The sequence below is a fragment of the Colius striatus genome, unplaced genomic scaffold (genome assembly GCF_028858725.1).
Source record: "Colius striatus isolate bColStr4 unplaced genomic scaffold, bColStr4.1.hap1 scaffold_44, whole genome shotgun sequence".
Taxonomy (NCBI): domain Eukaryota; kingdom Metazoa; phylum Chordata; class Aves; order Coliiformes; family Coliidae; genus Colius; species Colius striatus.
Genome location: NW_026908525.1, coordinates 134779 through 151362, shown reverse-complemented (window position 1 = coordinate 151362; position 16584 = coordinate 134779). Strand labels below are relative to the sequence as shown.

The 16584-nt window shown below is 59.1% G+C and overlaps 1 protein-coding gene across 1 annotated transcript; it reads left to right on the top strand.

Annotated features, from left to right (window-relative positions):
- Positions 1–10482: 10482 nt before the first annotated feature.
- Positions 10483–14592, top strand: LOC133629412 (protein NDRG2-like). The gene is made up of 7 exons (XM_062020055.1): positions 10483–10499; positions 11490–11534; positions 12245–12295; positions 12399–12447; positions 12971–13006; positions 13143–13194; positions 14456–14592. Exons 1-7 carry the CDS (start codon positions 10483–10485, stop codon positions 14590–14592), a joined length of 387 nt encoding a protein of 128 aa, XP_061876039.1.
- Positions 14593–16584: the final 1992 nt, after the last annotated feature.

Below are 16584 nucleotides of genomic sequence, written 5' to 3'. Positions count from 1 at the left end.
GACACTGATTCAACAGCAATTGTATCAGTTGTCTCAGTTTGAATGGCCGCAGTTGTAACAGCAACTGGTTCTGGCACAGCTGAGTTAGGAATGGGTTCCTGTGTTCTCCAAATCTTTACAGGTAAAAAGCTCCCTGGACACCTGTCCATATTCTGTATGCCTTTCCTCACAGCCCTCAAAAAAAATTTTACAATCCAAGCCAAGGTAGAAACATGGGAAAATAATACAGACATGGTAATTAGAACATTCCAAATATTATTGAAATGAGGGTAAATGACATAGTGAGAGGAATTACATATGTCAGCTTTTCCCATAAATTGAGTGCCATTATCAAGTTCTAGGAGAAAGTGTGGAAGAGATAGAAAAGCCATGTACACATACCAATCCAACTTAATAAACCATGACAAAATCATATCATAAGCCAATCCCATCCAGTGCAGTAGCATGAGAATTTTTATACACTTTCCACCGATGAGAAACACTATCACAAGACATACATGATGCAGATAAGAGGACATGTAATACCACCATACGAGCATATCAACCAACATTGTGATCAGCAATCAGTTAGTGTCAGGAGTGTACACAAGGATTTTGTTTAAACCCAATCTGTTCTATTTCAACCTCGCGGGCCCCACGTTGGGCGCCAATAAATGTCGTGGTTTTGCCCAGCCGGAGCAAAGGGGAAGAAAAACCGCGACTCCTCCCCCTCCCCCTCCCGACGGAATGCGGAGGGGATCGGAGAGGGAGGAAAAAAAAAAAAGTAAAAGAGCCCGCGTAAGTTGAAATAAGAACAGTTTACTGGGGAAATAGAGGAGTAACAACTATAACAAAGAGAAGGGAATATTACAAAGAAAAACTAGTGAGTGATACAGTTGCTCACCACCCGGGACCAGACGTAAACGACCGCTCCCGACCAGCGACTGAGAGCCCCCCGCCCCCCCGGAATAACTTATTCCGGGGCAAGAGCTTATTCCGGCCACCCCCACCTGTACCCTGGGCATGACGGTTAGGATGGTATGGAATACCTGCTGGCCAGCCTGGGTCAGCTGTTCAGGCTGTGCTCTTTCCTGGTTCCTCACGGGAATTAACTCTACCCTGGCTCAAACCAGGACAGTTTGCAAGGTTTGGGCAGGGGCGGCCTGCATCACAATGAACCCGTTGTCAGGGTGACAGATGAGAGGGGCAACAGACCCCGGACCCGTAGCAGGACTGGGTTTGCGGAATTTTGGCGGGGGCGTCCTTCGTCACAAGGAAGCCGTTGTCGGGGTGACGGCGGAGAGGGGCAACAGACCCCGCGCCCGTAGCACGCCTGCGTTTGCATGGTTTGGTCAGGGGCGGCCTGCGTCACAATGAACCTGTTGTCGGGGTGACGGTGGAGAAGGGCAACGGACCCCGGGCCCGTAGCAGGCTTAGGTTTGCGGAATTTGGCCGGGGGCGGCCTGCGTCACAAGGAAGCTGTTGTCGGGATGACGGCGGAGAGGGGCAACGGACGCAGGGCCCGCAGCAGGCCTGGGTTTGCAAGGTTTGGGCGGGGGCGGCCTGCGTCACAATGAACCCGTTTTTGGGGTGACGGCGGAGAGGGGCAAAAAACCCCAGGCCCGCAGCCGGTCTGGACTTGCGGGGTTTGGGCGGGGGCGGCCTGCATCACAAGGAAGCCGTTGTCGGGGTGACGGCGGAGAGGGGCAAAAAACCCTGGGCCCGTAGCAGGCCTGGGTTTGCGGAATTTGGGCGGGGGCGGCATGCGTCATAAGGAAGGCGTTGCCGGGGGTGACGGCAGAGAGGGGAAACGGTCCCCGGACCTGTGGCAGGCCTGGGTTTGCGGAATTGTGGCAGTGGCGGCCTGTATCACTATGAAGCTGTTGTCGGGGTGAACAGCGGAGAGGGGCAAAGGACCCAGGGGCCACAGCAGGCCTGGGTTTGCAAAGTTTGGGCGGGGGGCGGCGTGCGTCACAACCTGTTGTCGGGGTTACGGTGGAGAGCTGCAACAGACTCCAGGCCCGTAGCAGACCTGGGTTTGCAGAATTTGGCCGGGGGCGACCGGCGTCACAAGGAACCCGTTGTCGGTGTGACGGCGGAGAGGGGCAACAGACCCAGGACATGCAGCAGGCCTGGGTTTGTAAGGTTTGGGCGGGGGCGGCCTGTGTCACAATGAACCCGTTGTCAGGGTGACGACGGAGAGGAGCAACGTTCCCAGGCTCGCAGTGGGCCTGGTTTTGCGGAATTTGGGTGGGGGCGGTCGGCGTCAGAATGAAGCCATTGTCGGAGTGACGGCAGAGAGGGGCAAAAAACCCCGGCTCCGCACTAGGCCTGGACTTGCGTGGTTTGGGCGGGGGCGGCCTGCGTCACAAGGAAGCCGTTGTCGGGGTGACGGCGGAGAGGGGCAACAGACCCAGGGCCCGCAGCAGGTCTGGGTTTGCAAAATTTGGGCGGGGGCTGTCGGCCTCACAATGAAGCCGTTGTCGGAGTGACGGCGGAGAGGGGCAAAAAACCCTGGGCCCGCAGCGGGCCTGGACTTGCGGGGTTTTCGCGGGGGCGGCCTACGTCACAATGAAGCCATGGTCGGGGTGATGGATGAGAGGGACAACGGACCCCGGGCCCGTAGCAGGCCTGGGTTTGCGGAATTTGACCGGGGGCGGCCTCCGTCACAAGGAAGCCGTTGTCGGGGTGACGGCAGAGTGGGGCAACGAATCCAGGGCCCGCAGCAGGCCTGGGTTTGTGGAATTTGGGCGGGGGCAGCCTGCGTGACATGGAAGTCGTTGTTGGGGTGACGGCGGAGAGAGGCAACAGACCCAGGGCCTGCAGCAGGCCTGGGTTTGAAAGGTTTTGTCGGGGGTGGCCTGCGTCACAATGAACCTGTTGTCGGGGAGATGGATGAGAAGGGCAACGGACACCGGACCTGTAGCAGGCCTGGGTTTGCGGGGTTTGGGCAGGGGCGGCCTGTGTTACAAGGAAGCCGTTGTCGGGGTGACGGTGGAGAGGGACAACGGACGCAGGGCCCGTAGCAGGCCAGGGTTTGCGGAATTGGGGTGGGTGCGGCCTCCGTCACAAAGAAGCCATTGTCAGGGTTACAGCAAAGAGGGGCAACAGACCCAGGGTCCGCAGCAGGCCTGGGTTTTCAGGGTTTTGCCGGCGGCGGCCTGCATCACAATGAACCTGTTGTCGGGGAGATGGATGAGAAGGGCAACGGTCCCCAGGCTCGCAGCAGGCCTGGGTTTGTAAGGTTTGGTCGGGGGCGACCTGCTTCACAATGAACCTGTTGTCAGGGTGACGACGGAGAGAGGCAAAAAACCCCAAGGCAAAACACCCCTCTCCCCCAAGGAGAGAGGCAATGGACCCCAATCTCGTAGCTGGCGTGGGTTTGTGGAATTTGGGCGGGGGCGGCCTGCGTCACAAGGAAGTCGTTGTCGGGGTGACGGCGGAGAGGGGCAACAGACCCAGGGCCTGCAGCATGCTTGGGATTGCAAGATTTGGGCGGGGGCGACCTGCATCACAATGAACCTGTTGTCGGGGTTACGGCAGAGAGCTGCAACACACCCCGGGCCCGTAGCAGGCCTGGGTTTGCAAGGTTTGGGCAGGGGCGGCCTGCGTCACAATCAAGCTGTTGTTGGGGTGACAGCGGAGAGGGGCAACGGACCCAGGGCCCGCAGCAGGCCTGGCTTTGCAAGGTTTGGTCAGGGGCGGCCTGCGTCACAATGATCGTGTTTTCGGGATTACGGCGGAGAGGGGCAACAGACCCAGGGCCCGCAGCAGGCCTGGGTTTGAAAGGTTTTGTCGGGGGTGGCCTGCATCACAATGAACCTGTTGTCAGGGAGATGGATGAGAAGGGCAACGGACACCGGACCCGTAGCAGGCCTGGGTTTGCGGGGTTTGGGCAGGGGCGGTCTGCGTTACAAGGAAGCCGTTGTCGGGGTGACGGTAGAGAGGGACAACAGACCCAGGGCCCGCAGCAGGCCTGGGTTTGCAAGGTGTGGGCGGGGGCGGCCTACGTCACAATGAACCTGTTGTAAGGGTGACGGCGTAGAGGCGCAACGGACTCTGGGCCCGTAGCAGGCCAGGGTTTGCGGAATTGGGGTGCGTGCGGCCTCCGTCACAAAGAAGCCATTGTCAGAGTTACAGTAAAGAGGGGCAACAGACCCAGGGCCCGCAGCAGGCCTGGGTTTTCAAGGTTTGGTCAGGGGTGGCCTGCGTCACAATGAACCTGTTGTCGGGGTGACGGCGGAGAGAGGCAAAAAACCTCGGGCCCGCAGCAGGCCTTGGTTTTCAAGGTTTTGTCAGGGGTGACCTGTGTCACAATGAACCCGTTGTCGGGGTCACAGCGGAGAGGGGCAACGGTCCCCAGGCTCGCAGCAGGCCTGGGTTTGTGGAATTTGGGCGGGGGCGGCTTGTGTCACAGGGAAGTCGTTGTCGGGGTGACAGCGGAGAGGGGCAACAGACCCAGGGTCCGCAGCAGGCCTCGGTTTGAGAGGTTTGGGCGGGGGCGGCCTGCGTCACAGTGAAGCTGTTGTCGGGGTGACGGCGGAGAGGGGCAACGCTTCCCAGGCCCGCAGCGGGCCTGGGTTTGCGGAATTTGGGTGGGGGCGGTCGGCATCACAATCAAACCGTTGTCGGGGTAACAGTGGAGAGGAGCAAAAAACCCCGGCCCCACAGCAGGCCTGGACTTGCGGGGTTTCGTCAGGGGCGCCCTGCGTCACAATGAAGCCGTTGTCGGGGTGATGGTGGAGAGGGGCAACGGTCCCAAGGCTAGCAGCGGGCCTGGGTTTGCGGAATTTCGGTGGGGGCCGCCTGCGTCACAGGAAAGTCTTTGTCGGGGTGACAGCGGAGAGAGGCAACAGTCCCCAGGCTCGCAGCGGGCCTGGGTTTGCGGAATTTCGGTGCGGGCGGCCTGCGTCACAGGAAAGTCGTTGTCGGGGTGACGGCGGAGAGGGACAACAGACCCAGGGCCCGCAGCACGCCTGGGTTTGCAAGGTTTTCACAGGGGTGGCATGCGTAACAATGAACCCGTTGTCGGGGTGACGGAGGAGAGGGGCAAAAAACCCCGGGACTGCAGCGGGCCTGGGTTTGTGGACTTTGGGCGGGGGCGGCCTGCGTCACAGGGAAGTCGATGTCGGGGTGACGGCAGAGAGGGGGAACAGAACCAGGGCCCGCAGCAGGCCAGGGTTTGCAAGGTTTGGGCGGGGGCGGCCTGGACCAAAATCAACCCTTTTTCGGAGTGACGGCAGAGAGGTGCAATGGACCCCGGGCCTGCACCAGGCCTGGGTTTGCAAGCTTTGGTCAGGGGCGGCCTGCGTCACAATGAAGCCGTTGTCGGGGTGACGGCGGAGAGGGACAACGGTCCCCAGGCCTGTAGCAGGCCTCCATTTGCGGAATTTGGGCGGGGGCAGCCTGCTTCACAAGGAAGCTGTTGTCGGGGTGACGGCGGAAAGGGGCAACGGACCCAGGGACCGCAGCAGGTCTGGGTATGCAAGGTTTCGGCGGGGGCGGCGTGTGTCACAATGAACCCGTTGTTGGGGTGACGACGGAGAGGGTAAAAAAACCCCAGGCCCAAAGCAGGCCTGGGTTTGCAAGGTTTGGCCGCGGGCAGCCTGCGTCACAATGAACCTGTTGTCGGGTTGACAATGGAGAGGGACAACGGTCCCCGGGCCCGCAGCAGGCCAGGGTTTGCGGAATTTGGGCGGGGGCGGTCGGCGTCACAATAAAGCCATTGTCGGAGTGACGGCGGAGAGGGACAAAAAACTCCAGGCCCGTAGCGGGCCTGTGTTTGCGAGGTTTGCGCGGGGGCTGCCTGCATCACAAGGAAGCTGTTGTCGGGGTGACAGCGGAGAGGGGCAACGGACCCAGGGCCCGTAGGAGGCCTGGGTTTGCAAGGTTTGGGCGGGGGCGGCCTGCGTCACAATGAACCTGTTATCGGGGTGACAGCGGAGAGGGGCAATGGACCCAGGGCCCGTAGGAGGCCTGGGTTTGCAAGGTTTGGGTGGGGGCGGCCTGCGTGACAAGGAAGCCGTTTTCGGGTGATGGCAGAGAGGGACAGCGGTCCCCAGTCTCGCAGGAGGCCTGGGTTTGCAGAATTTGGGCGGGGGCGGCCCGCGTCACAATGAACCTGTTGTCGGGGTGATAGCAGAGAGGAGCAACGGACCCTGGGCAGGTAGCAGTCCTGGGTTTGCGGAATTTGGGCGGGGGCGGCCTGCGTCACAATGAAGCTGTTGTCGGAGTGACAGCGGAGAGGGGCAAAAAACCCGGGGCCGGAGTGGGCCTGGGTTTGCGGAATTTGGGCGGGGGCAGCCTGCGTCACAAGGAAGCCGTTGTCCAGGTGACGGTGGAGAGGGGCAACGGACCCAAGGCCCGCAGCAGGCGTGGGTTTGTAAGGTTTGGGCGGGGGCTGCATGCATCACAATGAACCCGTTTTTGGGGTGACCGCAGAGAGGGGCAAAAAACCCCGGGCCCGCAGCACGCCTGGATTTATAAGGTTTGGGCGGGAGGGGTCTACCTCATAAGGAAGCCGTTGTCGTGGTGATGGCAGAGAGGGGCAATGGACCCAAGGTCCGCAGCAGGCGTGGGTTTGCAAGGTTTGGGCTGGGGCTTCCTGCGTCACAAGGAAGCCATTGTCAGGGTGACGGAGGAGAGCGGCAACAGACCCCGGGCCCTTAGCAGGCCTGGGTTTGCGGAATTTGGGCGGGGGCGGCCTGCGTCACAATGAAGTTGTCGGAGTGACAGCGGAGAGGGGCAAAAATTCCGGGGCCGGAGCGGGCCTGGTTTTGCGGGGTTTGGGCAGGGGCGGCGTGCGTTACCAGTAAATCGTTTTCGGGGTGACGGCGGAGAGGGGCAACGGTCCCAAGTCTCGCAGCAGGCCTGGGTTTGCGGAATTTGGGTTGGGGCGGCCTGCGTCACAGGGAAGTCGTTGTTGGGGTGACGGTGTAGAGGCAACAGACCTAGGGCCCACAGCAGTCCTGGGTTTGCAAGGTTTTGGCAGGGGCGACCTGCGTCACAAGGAAGCCGTAGTCGGGGTGACGGCGGAGAGGGACAACGGACCCGGGGCCCACAGCAGGCCTTGGTTTGCAGAATTTGGGCAGAGGCGGGCTGCGTTACAATGAACCCGTTGTTGGGGTGAAGGAGGAGAGGGGTAACGATCCCCAGGCCTGTATCGGGCCTGGGTTTGCGGAATGAGGGCGGGGGCTGCCTGCGTCACAAGGAAGTCGTTGTCGGGGTGACAGCGGAGAGGGGCAACAGACCCAGGGCCCGCAGCAATCCTGGTTTTGCAAGGTTTTCACGGGGGCGGCCTGTGTCACAATGAACCCGTTGTCGGGGTGACGGCGGAGAGGGGCAAAAAACACCAGGCCCGCAGCAGGCCTGGGTTTGCAAGGTTTTCACGGGGGCGGCCAGCGTCACAATGAACCTGTTGTCGGGGTGACGGCGGAGAGGGGCAACGCTTCCCAGGCTCGCAGCGGGCCTGGGTTTACGGAATGTGGGTGGGGGTGGCCTGCGTCACAGAGAAGTCGTTGTTGGGGTGACGGCGGAGAGGGGCAAAAAACCCCGGGCCCGTAGCAGGCCTGGGTTTGCAAGGTTTGGGTGGGGGCGTCCTGTGTCACAATGAACCCGTTGTAGGGGTGACGGAGGAAAGGGGCAACAGACCCGGGGCCCGTAGCAGGCCTGGGTTAGTGGAATTTTGGCGGGGGTGTCCTGCGTCACAAGGAAGCGGTTGTTGGAGTGACGGCTGAGAGGGGCAACAGACCCAGGGCCCGCAGCAGGTCTGGGTTTGCAAGTTTTGGGCTGGGCAGCCTGTGTCACAATGAACCCGTTGTCGGGGTTACGGCGGAGAGGTGCAACGGACCCCAGGCCCATAGCAGCCCTGGGTTTGCGGAATTTGGCCGGGGGCAGCCTGTGTTACAAGGAGGCCGTTTTCAGGGTGACGGCGGACAGGGGCAACGAACCCAGGGCCCGCAGCAGGCCTGGGCTTGCAAGGTTTGGGTCGGGGCGGCCTGCGCAATAAGGAAGCCGTTGTTGGGTTGACGTCGGAGAGGGGCAAAAAAGCCCGGGCCCGCAACAGGCCTGGGTCTGCTGGGTTTGGGCGGGGGTGGCATGCGTCACAAGGAAGCTGTTGTCGGGGTGACGGCAGAGAGGGGCAACGGTCCCCAGGCTCGCAGCGGGCCTGGGTTTGCGGAATTTGGGCGGGGGCGGCCTGCGTCACAAGGAAGCAGCTGTCGGGGTGACGGCGGAAAGGGGCAAAAAACACTGGGCCCGCAGCAGGCCTGGGTTTGCAAGGTTATGGCGGGGGTGGCCTGTGTTACAATGAACCCGTTGTCGGGGTGACGGAGGAGAGGGGAACAAATCCCGGGCCCATAGCAGGCCTGGGTTTGCGGAATTTGGGTGGGGGTGGCCTGCGTCACAAGGAAGCCGTTGTCGGGGTGACGGCGGAGAGGGACAACGGTCCCCAGGATCCCAGTAGGCCCGGGTTTGCGGAATTTGGGCGGGGGCGGCTTGCGTCACAGGGAAGTCGTTGTCGGGGTGACAGAGGAGAGGGGCAACAGACCCAGGGCCCGCAGCAGGCCTGGGTTTGCAAGATTTGGGCAGGGGCGGCCTGCGTCACAATTAATCAGTTGTCGGGATACGGAGGAGAGGTGCAATTGACCCCGGGCCTGTAGCGGGCCTGGGTTTGGGGAATTTGGGTGGGGGCGGCCTGCGTCACAATGAACCTGTTGTTGGGGTTAGGGTGGAGAGGGGTAAAGGTCCCCAGGCCTGTAGAGGGCCTGGGTTTGCGGAATTTTGCCAGGGGCGGCCTGCGTCACAAGGAAGCCGCTGTTGGGGTGACGGCGGAGAGGGCAACGGATCCTGGGCCCATAGCAGGCCTGGGTTTGCGAAATTTGGGCTGGGGGCGGCCTGCGTCACAAGGAAGCCATTGTCGGAGAGACGGCGGAGACGGGCAATGGACCCAAGGCTCGCAGCAGGTGTAGGTTTGCAAGGTTTGGGCGGGGGCAGCCTATGTCACAATGAAACCGTTGTCGGGGTGACAGCGGAGAGGGGCAACGGACCCAGGGCCCGCAGCAGACCTGGGTTTACAAGGTTTGGGCGGGGCAGCCTGCGTCACAATGAACCTGTTGTCGGGGTGACGGCGGATAGGGGCAATGGTCCCCAGGCTCGCAGCGGGCCTGGGTTTGCGGAATGTGGGTGGGGGTGGCCTGCGTCACAGGGAAGTCGTTGTCGGGGTGACGGTGGAGAGGGGCAAAAAACACCGGGCCTGTATAAGGCCTGGGTTTTTAAGGTTAGGTCAGCGGCGGCCTGTGTCACAAGGAAGCCGTTGTTGGGGTGACGACGGAGAGGGGAAAAAGACCCCGGGCCCGCAGTAGGCTTGGGTTTGCAAGTTTTGAGCGGGAACGGCCTTTGTCACAATGAACCCGCTGTCGGGGTGACGGCGGAGGGGGCAAGGGACCCAGGGTCTGCAGCAGGCCTGGGTTTGCAACGATTGGGCGCGGGCGGCCTGCGTCACAATGAACCTGTTATCGGGGTGACGGAGGAGAGGGGCAACGGACCTGGGCCCCGTAGCAAGCCTGGGTTTGCGGAATTTGGGCGGGGGCGGCCTGCGTCACAAGGAAGTTGTTGTCGGGGTGACGGCAGAGAGGGGCCACAGAACCAGGTCCCGCAGCAGCCCTGGATTTGCAATGTTTGGTTAGGGGCGGTCTGCGTCACAACGAAGCCGTTATTGGGGTGACGGCGGAGAGGGGCAACGGTCCCCGGGCCTGAAGCAGGCCTGGGTTTGCGAAATTTGGGTGCGGGCGGCCTGCGTCACAATGAACCTGTTGTCGGGGTGACGGCTGAGAGGGGCAACGGTCCCCAGGTTCACAGCAGGCCTGGGTTTGCGGAATTTTGGTGGGGGGTGCCTGCGTCACAAGGAAGCCATTGTCTGGGTAACGGCAGAGACGGGCAATGGACCCAGGGCTTTCAGTTGGCCTGGGTTTGCGGGGTTTGGTCGGAGGCGGCCTACGTCACAAGGAACCCGTTGTCGGGGTGACTTCGGAGAGGGGCAAAAAACCTCGGGCCCGCAGCAGGCCTGGGTTTTCAAGGTTTGGGCGGGGGCGGCCTGCGTTACAAGGAAGCCGCTGTTGGGGTGACGGCGGAGAGGGGCAACGGACCCCGGACCCGTAGCAGGCCTGGGTTTGCGGAGTTTATGCGGGGGAGGCCTGCGTCACAATAAAGCCGTTCTCAGAGTGACGGCGAAGAGGGGCAAAAAAAGCAGGGCTCGCAGCGGTCTTGGGTTTGCGGGGTTTCAGCAGGGGTGGCATGCGTCACAAGGAAGTCGTTGTTGAGGTGACGGCGGAGAGGGGCAACGGACCCAGGGCCCGCAGCAGGCCTGCGTTTGCAAGGTTTGGGCTGGGGCGGCCTGCATCACAATGAACCTGTTGTTGGGGTGACGACGGAGAGGGGCAACAGACCCAAGGCTCACAGTAGGCCTGGGTTTGCAGGGTTTGGGTGCGGTCGGCCTGCGTAACAATGAAACCGTTGTCACGGTGACGGCGGAGAAGAGGAGGGGGAAGGCAGACCCAACTACAATAGTAAGTAGGTCCCCATGCAGTCTATCAGCCAGTACAGTGTCACATTTGCAGCTGCTTTCCTGTGGGAGCTATCTTCAATACCACACTTTTTCTCCTAAACTCCCATAGAAGAAATACATGTGTCTGTTAAGTTATACCACTGAGTATGGGAGCTACAAGAAAGCAGGAAGGCAGACCCCAGCTACAGTAGTAAGTAGGTCCCCATGCAGTCTGTCAGCCAGCACCGTGTCACATTTGCAGCTGCTTTCCTGTGGGAGCTATCTTCAATACCACACTTTTTCTCCTCAGCTCCCATTGAAAAAATACATGTGACTGTTAAGTTATACCACTGAGTATGGGAGCTACAAGAAAGCAGGAAGGCAGACCCCAGCTACAGTAGTAAGTAGGTCCCCATGCAGTCTATCAGCCAGCACGGTGTCACATTTGCAGCTGCTTTCCTGTGGGAGCTATCTTCCATACCACATTTTTCTCCTCATCTCCCATTGAAAAAATACATGTGTATGTTAAGTTATGTCACTGAGTATGGGAGCTACAAGAAAGCAGGAAGGCAGACCCCAGCTACAGTAGTAAGTAGGTCCCCATGCAGTCTATCAGCCAGCACGGTGTCATATTTACAGCTGCTTTCCTGTGAGAGGTATCTTAAATACCACATTTTTCTCCTTAGCTCCCATTGAAAAAATACATGTGTCTGTTAAGTTATACCACTGCGTATGGGAGCTACAGGAAAGCAGGAAGGCAGACCCCAGCTACAGTAGTAAGTAGGTCCCCACGCAGTCTATCAGCCAGCACAGTGTCACATTGGCAGCTGCTTTCCTGTGGCAGCTATCTTCATACCCACTCACTTGGATTGCTCAGCTCCCTTTCAAATAACACATGCCCCCTCTTAAATTATACCACAGCGTATGGGAGCTGTGGAGAGGCCAGGTATATTTAACCCCTTCCCAGCCGTGGGGATCTGAGGCTGCAGCGCAGCGGAGCCAGCAGCCTGCAGTGAGTCACCCCTGACCTCTGAGTCGTCCCGTGACCCCCTTGTGACCCCCGGTGACCCCAGGCTCCCCCTTACCCCTCCATGACCCATGAGCCTTCATGACCCCCCTTACTCTCTGTGACCCCCATGACTCATCCAGGATCCCTTAGTGACCCCGAAGACCCTTCCATGACCCTCCTTTTCCCCCTGTGATCCCATGACCCCTCCATGACCCCATGACCTTTCTGTGACCCCTCATGACCCCCCCATGCCTCCTGTGACCCCACACATCCCCTATGACCTCCCCTTGCCCCTGTGACCCCTCTTTGCGCTATTACCCTATGTGACCCCATGACCTCTCCCTGATCCTGTGACCCCTCCGTGACCCCACCGTTACCCCATGACCCTTCAATGACCGCACATGATCCCTCTTTGACCCCTCCTTATTGTGTGACGCCCTCATAACCCCCCATTGCCCCATGACCCTGCATGACCCCACGACCTCCCCTTGATCCCATGACCCTGCCATGACCCCGTGACCTCCTGGTGACCCCTCCATGACCCCTCTGTGAGCCCTCATGACCTCCTTTTCCCCCTTTCACCCCTCCTTGCCCCATGGCCTTACGTGACCCAACGACCTCCCGCTGACCCTGTGACCTCCCTGTGACCCCGCCCTGACCCCGTGACCTCCTGGTTACCCCATGACCCCGTGGTGACCCCCTGACCCCTCCAGCTGCCCCGTGCTTTTGGTGGTCGGTGAGAACTTCCCCGACGAGGACGCCGTGGTGAGTTATGGGTGGGGTTGGGGGGTGGGGGGCGTGGCCACGCGCTGTGACCCCTCCATTACCCCGTTAAGCCCCGCCTTCTCCCCTTTGCCCCTCCCCCCCCGTGGAGTGTATTGTCAAGCTCGACCCGACCCAAACTTCCTTCCTCAAGGTGACCTTTGACCTCTGACCCCAGGCACTCCTAGTGCCTCCCAGTGACCCCCAAACCCATCCCAGTGACTCCCAGTTACCCAAAATCCATTCACAGTGACTCCCAGTAACTCCCAGTGACCCCCAAACCCCCTCCCAGTATCTCTCAGTGAGTCCCAGTGACTCCCAGTTACCCCCAACCCCCCCCAGTGTCTCCCAGTGACTCCCAGTAACTCCCACTAGCTCCCAGTCACCCCCAGCTCCCCTCCCAGCTCCTCCCAGTGACCCCCAAAACCTCTCCCACCTCCTCCCAGTCCCTCCCAGTGACCCCGAACCCTCTCCCAGTCTCTCCCAGCCCGTCCCAGTATATCCCAAACCCCCTCCCAGCTCCTCCCAGTCCTTCCCAGTAACCTCAAACCCACTCCCAGCTCCTCCCAGTCCTTCCCAGTAACCCCCAAACCCCCTCCCAGCTCCTCCCAGTCACCCCCAATCCCCTCTTCCCAGTCCCTCCCAGTAACTCCCAGTGCCCCCTTTGCCCCCCCCAGATGGCAGACGGGGGCAGCCAACCCCAACTCACCCAGGTAAAGGGGGGGGGAATGTGGGGGGGTGGCTTACGGTGTGGGCGTGGCCTGACAGAGAAGGGGAGTGGCCACACCCAAGCCACGCCCCTCTGTCATGTCACGTGGCCACACCCCCCCCCCCTCCCCCCCCTTGCAGCCAGCCAAGCTGACCAAGGCCTTCAAGTACTTTGTGCAGGGGATGGGCTACAGTGACTGGCTAATGAGCTAATTAGCGGCCTTAATTACTGCGATTAACGAAGGGCTCGTTAAGGAGGGGGTGTGGGCAATTAGGGAGGAGCTTAATTAGTTGGTTTGGGGTTAATTGCAGGGTTAATGTAGATTAGATAGCCTTAGAACCACTTTGGGGGGGGTAATTAACCTCATTAATGCACTGTAGGGTGCTAATTAACATCGTTAATGATGGGGGTGGGGGTCTAATTAATGAAGAGGCAGGCTCAGCTAATCAATAAGGGTCTAATTAATTAGGTAGGAGCTTAATTAATTGCTCCTAAGTGGTTCATTAGGTGTTAAATGGATTTAGGGCTGCTTTGGGTTGATAATTAACATCGTTAATGATGGGGGTAGGGGTCTAATTAATTAAGAGACAGGCTCAGCTAATTAATAAGGGTCTAATTAATTGGGTAGGAGCTTAACTAATTGCTCCTGGTGCTAACTAAATGGTTCATTAGGTGTTAAGTGGACTTAGGGCTGCTTTGGGTTGCTAATTAACATCGTTAATGACATTGGTTGGGGAGTAATTAATTAATAGAAACACTTGGCTAATTAATAAGGGTCTGGTTAATTAGGGAAGGAGCTTAATTAGTAGCTTCAGGGGTTAATTAAAGCCTTAGTTAATGAGTAAGGCCGCTGTGGTGTGCTAATTAACGTCACTAATGATGGGGGGGTCTAATTAACTAAGTGAGGGGCTTGGCTAATTAATAAGGGTCTAATTAATTAGGAGAGGAGCTTAATTAGTTGTTTCAGGGGCTAATTAATATGTTAATTAGTGATTAAAGGGGAATTAACACGCCAGCGGTGTGTTAATGGGGAGGACTTGTGGTTAATTGTGTTGGGGGTGGTTCTAATTAATTAGGAGGGCGCTTAATTAACCACCTCGCGGCTTAATAAAGCTCTTAATTAATCCATTAACCCTCGGAGCCTCACTGGGACTAATTAAGGGGGGGGGCACTTCATTCACCAGAATCACCGCGGAGCTAATTAACGGTGGGGGGGAGTGTTCGGAGCCTAGCGACCTTCCCCCGCGCCTTAATTAACCCTTTAATTAGCGATTAATTAAGTCGCACCCCCCCCCCCCCCCCCCGGGTTGAATGGAACGGTGCAGCGGCTGGGCGGGGCCAAGCTCCGCCGCGCCTCGCCATCTGATTGGCTGAGGCGCGGACAGACGCGCGCCGATTGGCCGAGGCGGGGGCGGTGGGCGGGGTTAAAGCGCGGTGTCTCCCCTCCCGGCAGTGGCCGCGTCCACCATGACTCGCTTGTCCCGGTCCCGAACCGCTTCGGCCGCCAGTTCCGGCTCGGCCGAAGGCGAACGGGGCCGGAGCCGAACCCTGTCCCGCGGCAGCGTCGGGGGAGCACCCGGGAGCCCTTGATCCGCCCCTTCCCCGGTAACGGAGGGACCGCCCGAACCGAACCCGGCGGCGCTTCGGCTCCTTCCGTCCCCCCCTCGGGTGTTTCCGTCCCCCCCTCGGGTGTTTCCGTCACCTCTCGGGTGTTTCCGTCACCTCTCGGGTGTTTCCGTCACCTCTCGGGTCCTTCCGCCGCCGCTCAGGCGATCGGATCCTTCCGCCCAACGTCCGACCGCCGGATCTAGACGGGAGGGGCACTGGGAGTTACTGGGAGGGGGGTTGGGGGTTAGTGGGAGGGACTGGGAGCGACTGGGAGGGGTTTGGGGTTACTGGGAGGGACTGGGAGCGACTGGGAGGGAGTTGGGGGTTACTGGGAGTCACTAATAGGGGGTTTAGGGGTTACTGGGAGGGACTGGGAGCGACTGGGAGGGTGTTTGGGGGTTACTGGGAGCGACTCGGAGGGTGTTTGAGGGTTACTGGGAGCGACTGGGAGGGGGTTTGAGGTTACTGGGAGGGACTGGGAGCGACTGGGAGGGGGTTTGGGGTTACTGGGAGGGACTGGGAGCGACTGGGAGGGGGTTTGAGGTTACTGGGAACGACTGGGAGGGGGGTTGGGGGTTACTGGGAGTCACTGGAGGGTATTTGGGGGTTACTGGGAGAGACTGAGAGGGGGTTGGGGGTTACTGGGAGTTACTGGGAGTCACTGGAGGGTGCTTGGGGGTTACTGGAAGTCACTGGGAGGGACTTGGAGGGGTTTGGGGGTTACTGGGAGTCACTGGAGGGTATTTGGAGGTTACTGGGAGCTACTGGGAGGGGGTTTGGGGGTAACTGAGAGTTACTGGGAGCTACTGGGAATTAGTGGGAAGGGGTCTGGAGCTTACTGGGAGCTACTGGGAAGAGGTTTGAGGTTACTGGGATTTACTGGGAGGGGTTTGGGGTCACTGGGAGTTACTGGGAGGGGGTTTGGGGTAACTGGGAGCTGCTGGGAGGGGCTTTGGGGGCTACTGGGAGTTACTGGCAGGGGGTTTGGGGTAACTGGGGTCTACTGGGAGGGAGTTTGGGGTAACTGGGAGCTACTGGGAGTTACTGGGAGGGGGTTTGGGGGTTACTGGTAGTTACTGGGAGGGGGTTTGGGGGTTACTGGGAGGGGCTTTGGAGGATCCTTCTCCCCCAGAGCCGGATCTAGATGTGCCCCAATGGGATCCCTCCGCCAACGAGGTTTGGCCCCTTTCCCCGCGGATCCTTCCGCCGCTCAATAAAAGCTGCTGCTCCAGTGTGTCAACTGGGTTGAACTGGGATGGACTGGGGAGACTCTTGCATCCAAACCCCACCAAACTGGAACTCTTACACACCAAGTTGCACCAAAACCTCACTTTTTCCTCTCGGAAATGCCTCAAAACCTCACTTTTCACCTCAAAACTCCACCCAAACCCCACTTTTCCCCTCAGAATTGCCCCAAATCCTCATTTTATCCCCCCAAATTGCCCCAAAACCTCACTTTTCCCCTCAAAACCCCACATTTCCTCTCAGAATTGCCCCAAAACCTCATTTTATCCCTCAGAAATAGCCCAAAACCTCACTTTAACTCCCAAAACTTCACCCAAATCACACTTTTCCCCTCAGAATTGTCCCAAACCCTCATTTTATCCCCTCAGATTGCCCCAAAACCTCGTTTTATCCCTCAGAAATAGCCCAAAACCTCGCTTTTCCACTCAAAACTTTACCCAAATCACACTTTTCCCCTCAGAAATACCCCAAAACCCCACTTTTCCCCTCAAAACTCCACCAAAACCCCACTTTTCCCCTCAGAATTGCCCCAAACCCTCATTTTATGCCTCAGAAATACCCCAAAACCTCACTTTTGCCCTCAAAATGTCACTCAAATCACACTTTTCCCCTCAGAAATACCCCAAAACCCCACTTTTCCCCTCAGAATTGCCAAAAACCCTCATTTTATCCCTCAGAAATACCCCAAAACCTCATTTTATCCCCCCAAATTGCCCCAAAACCTCACAT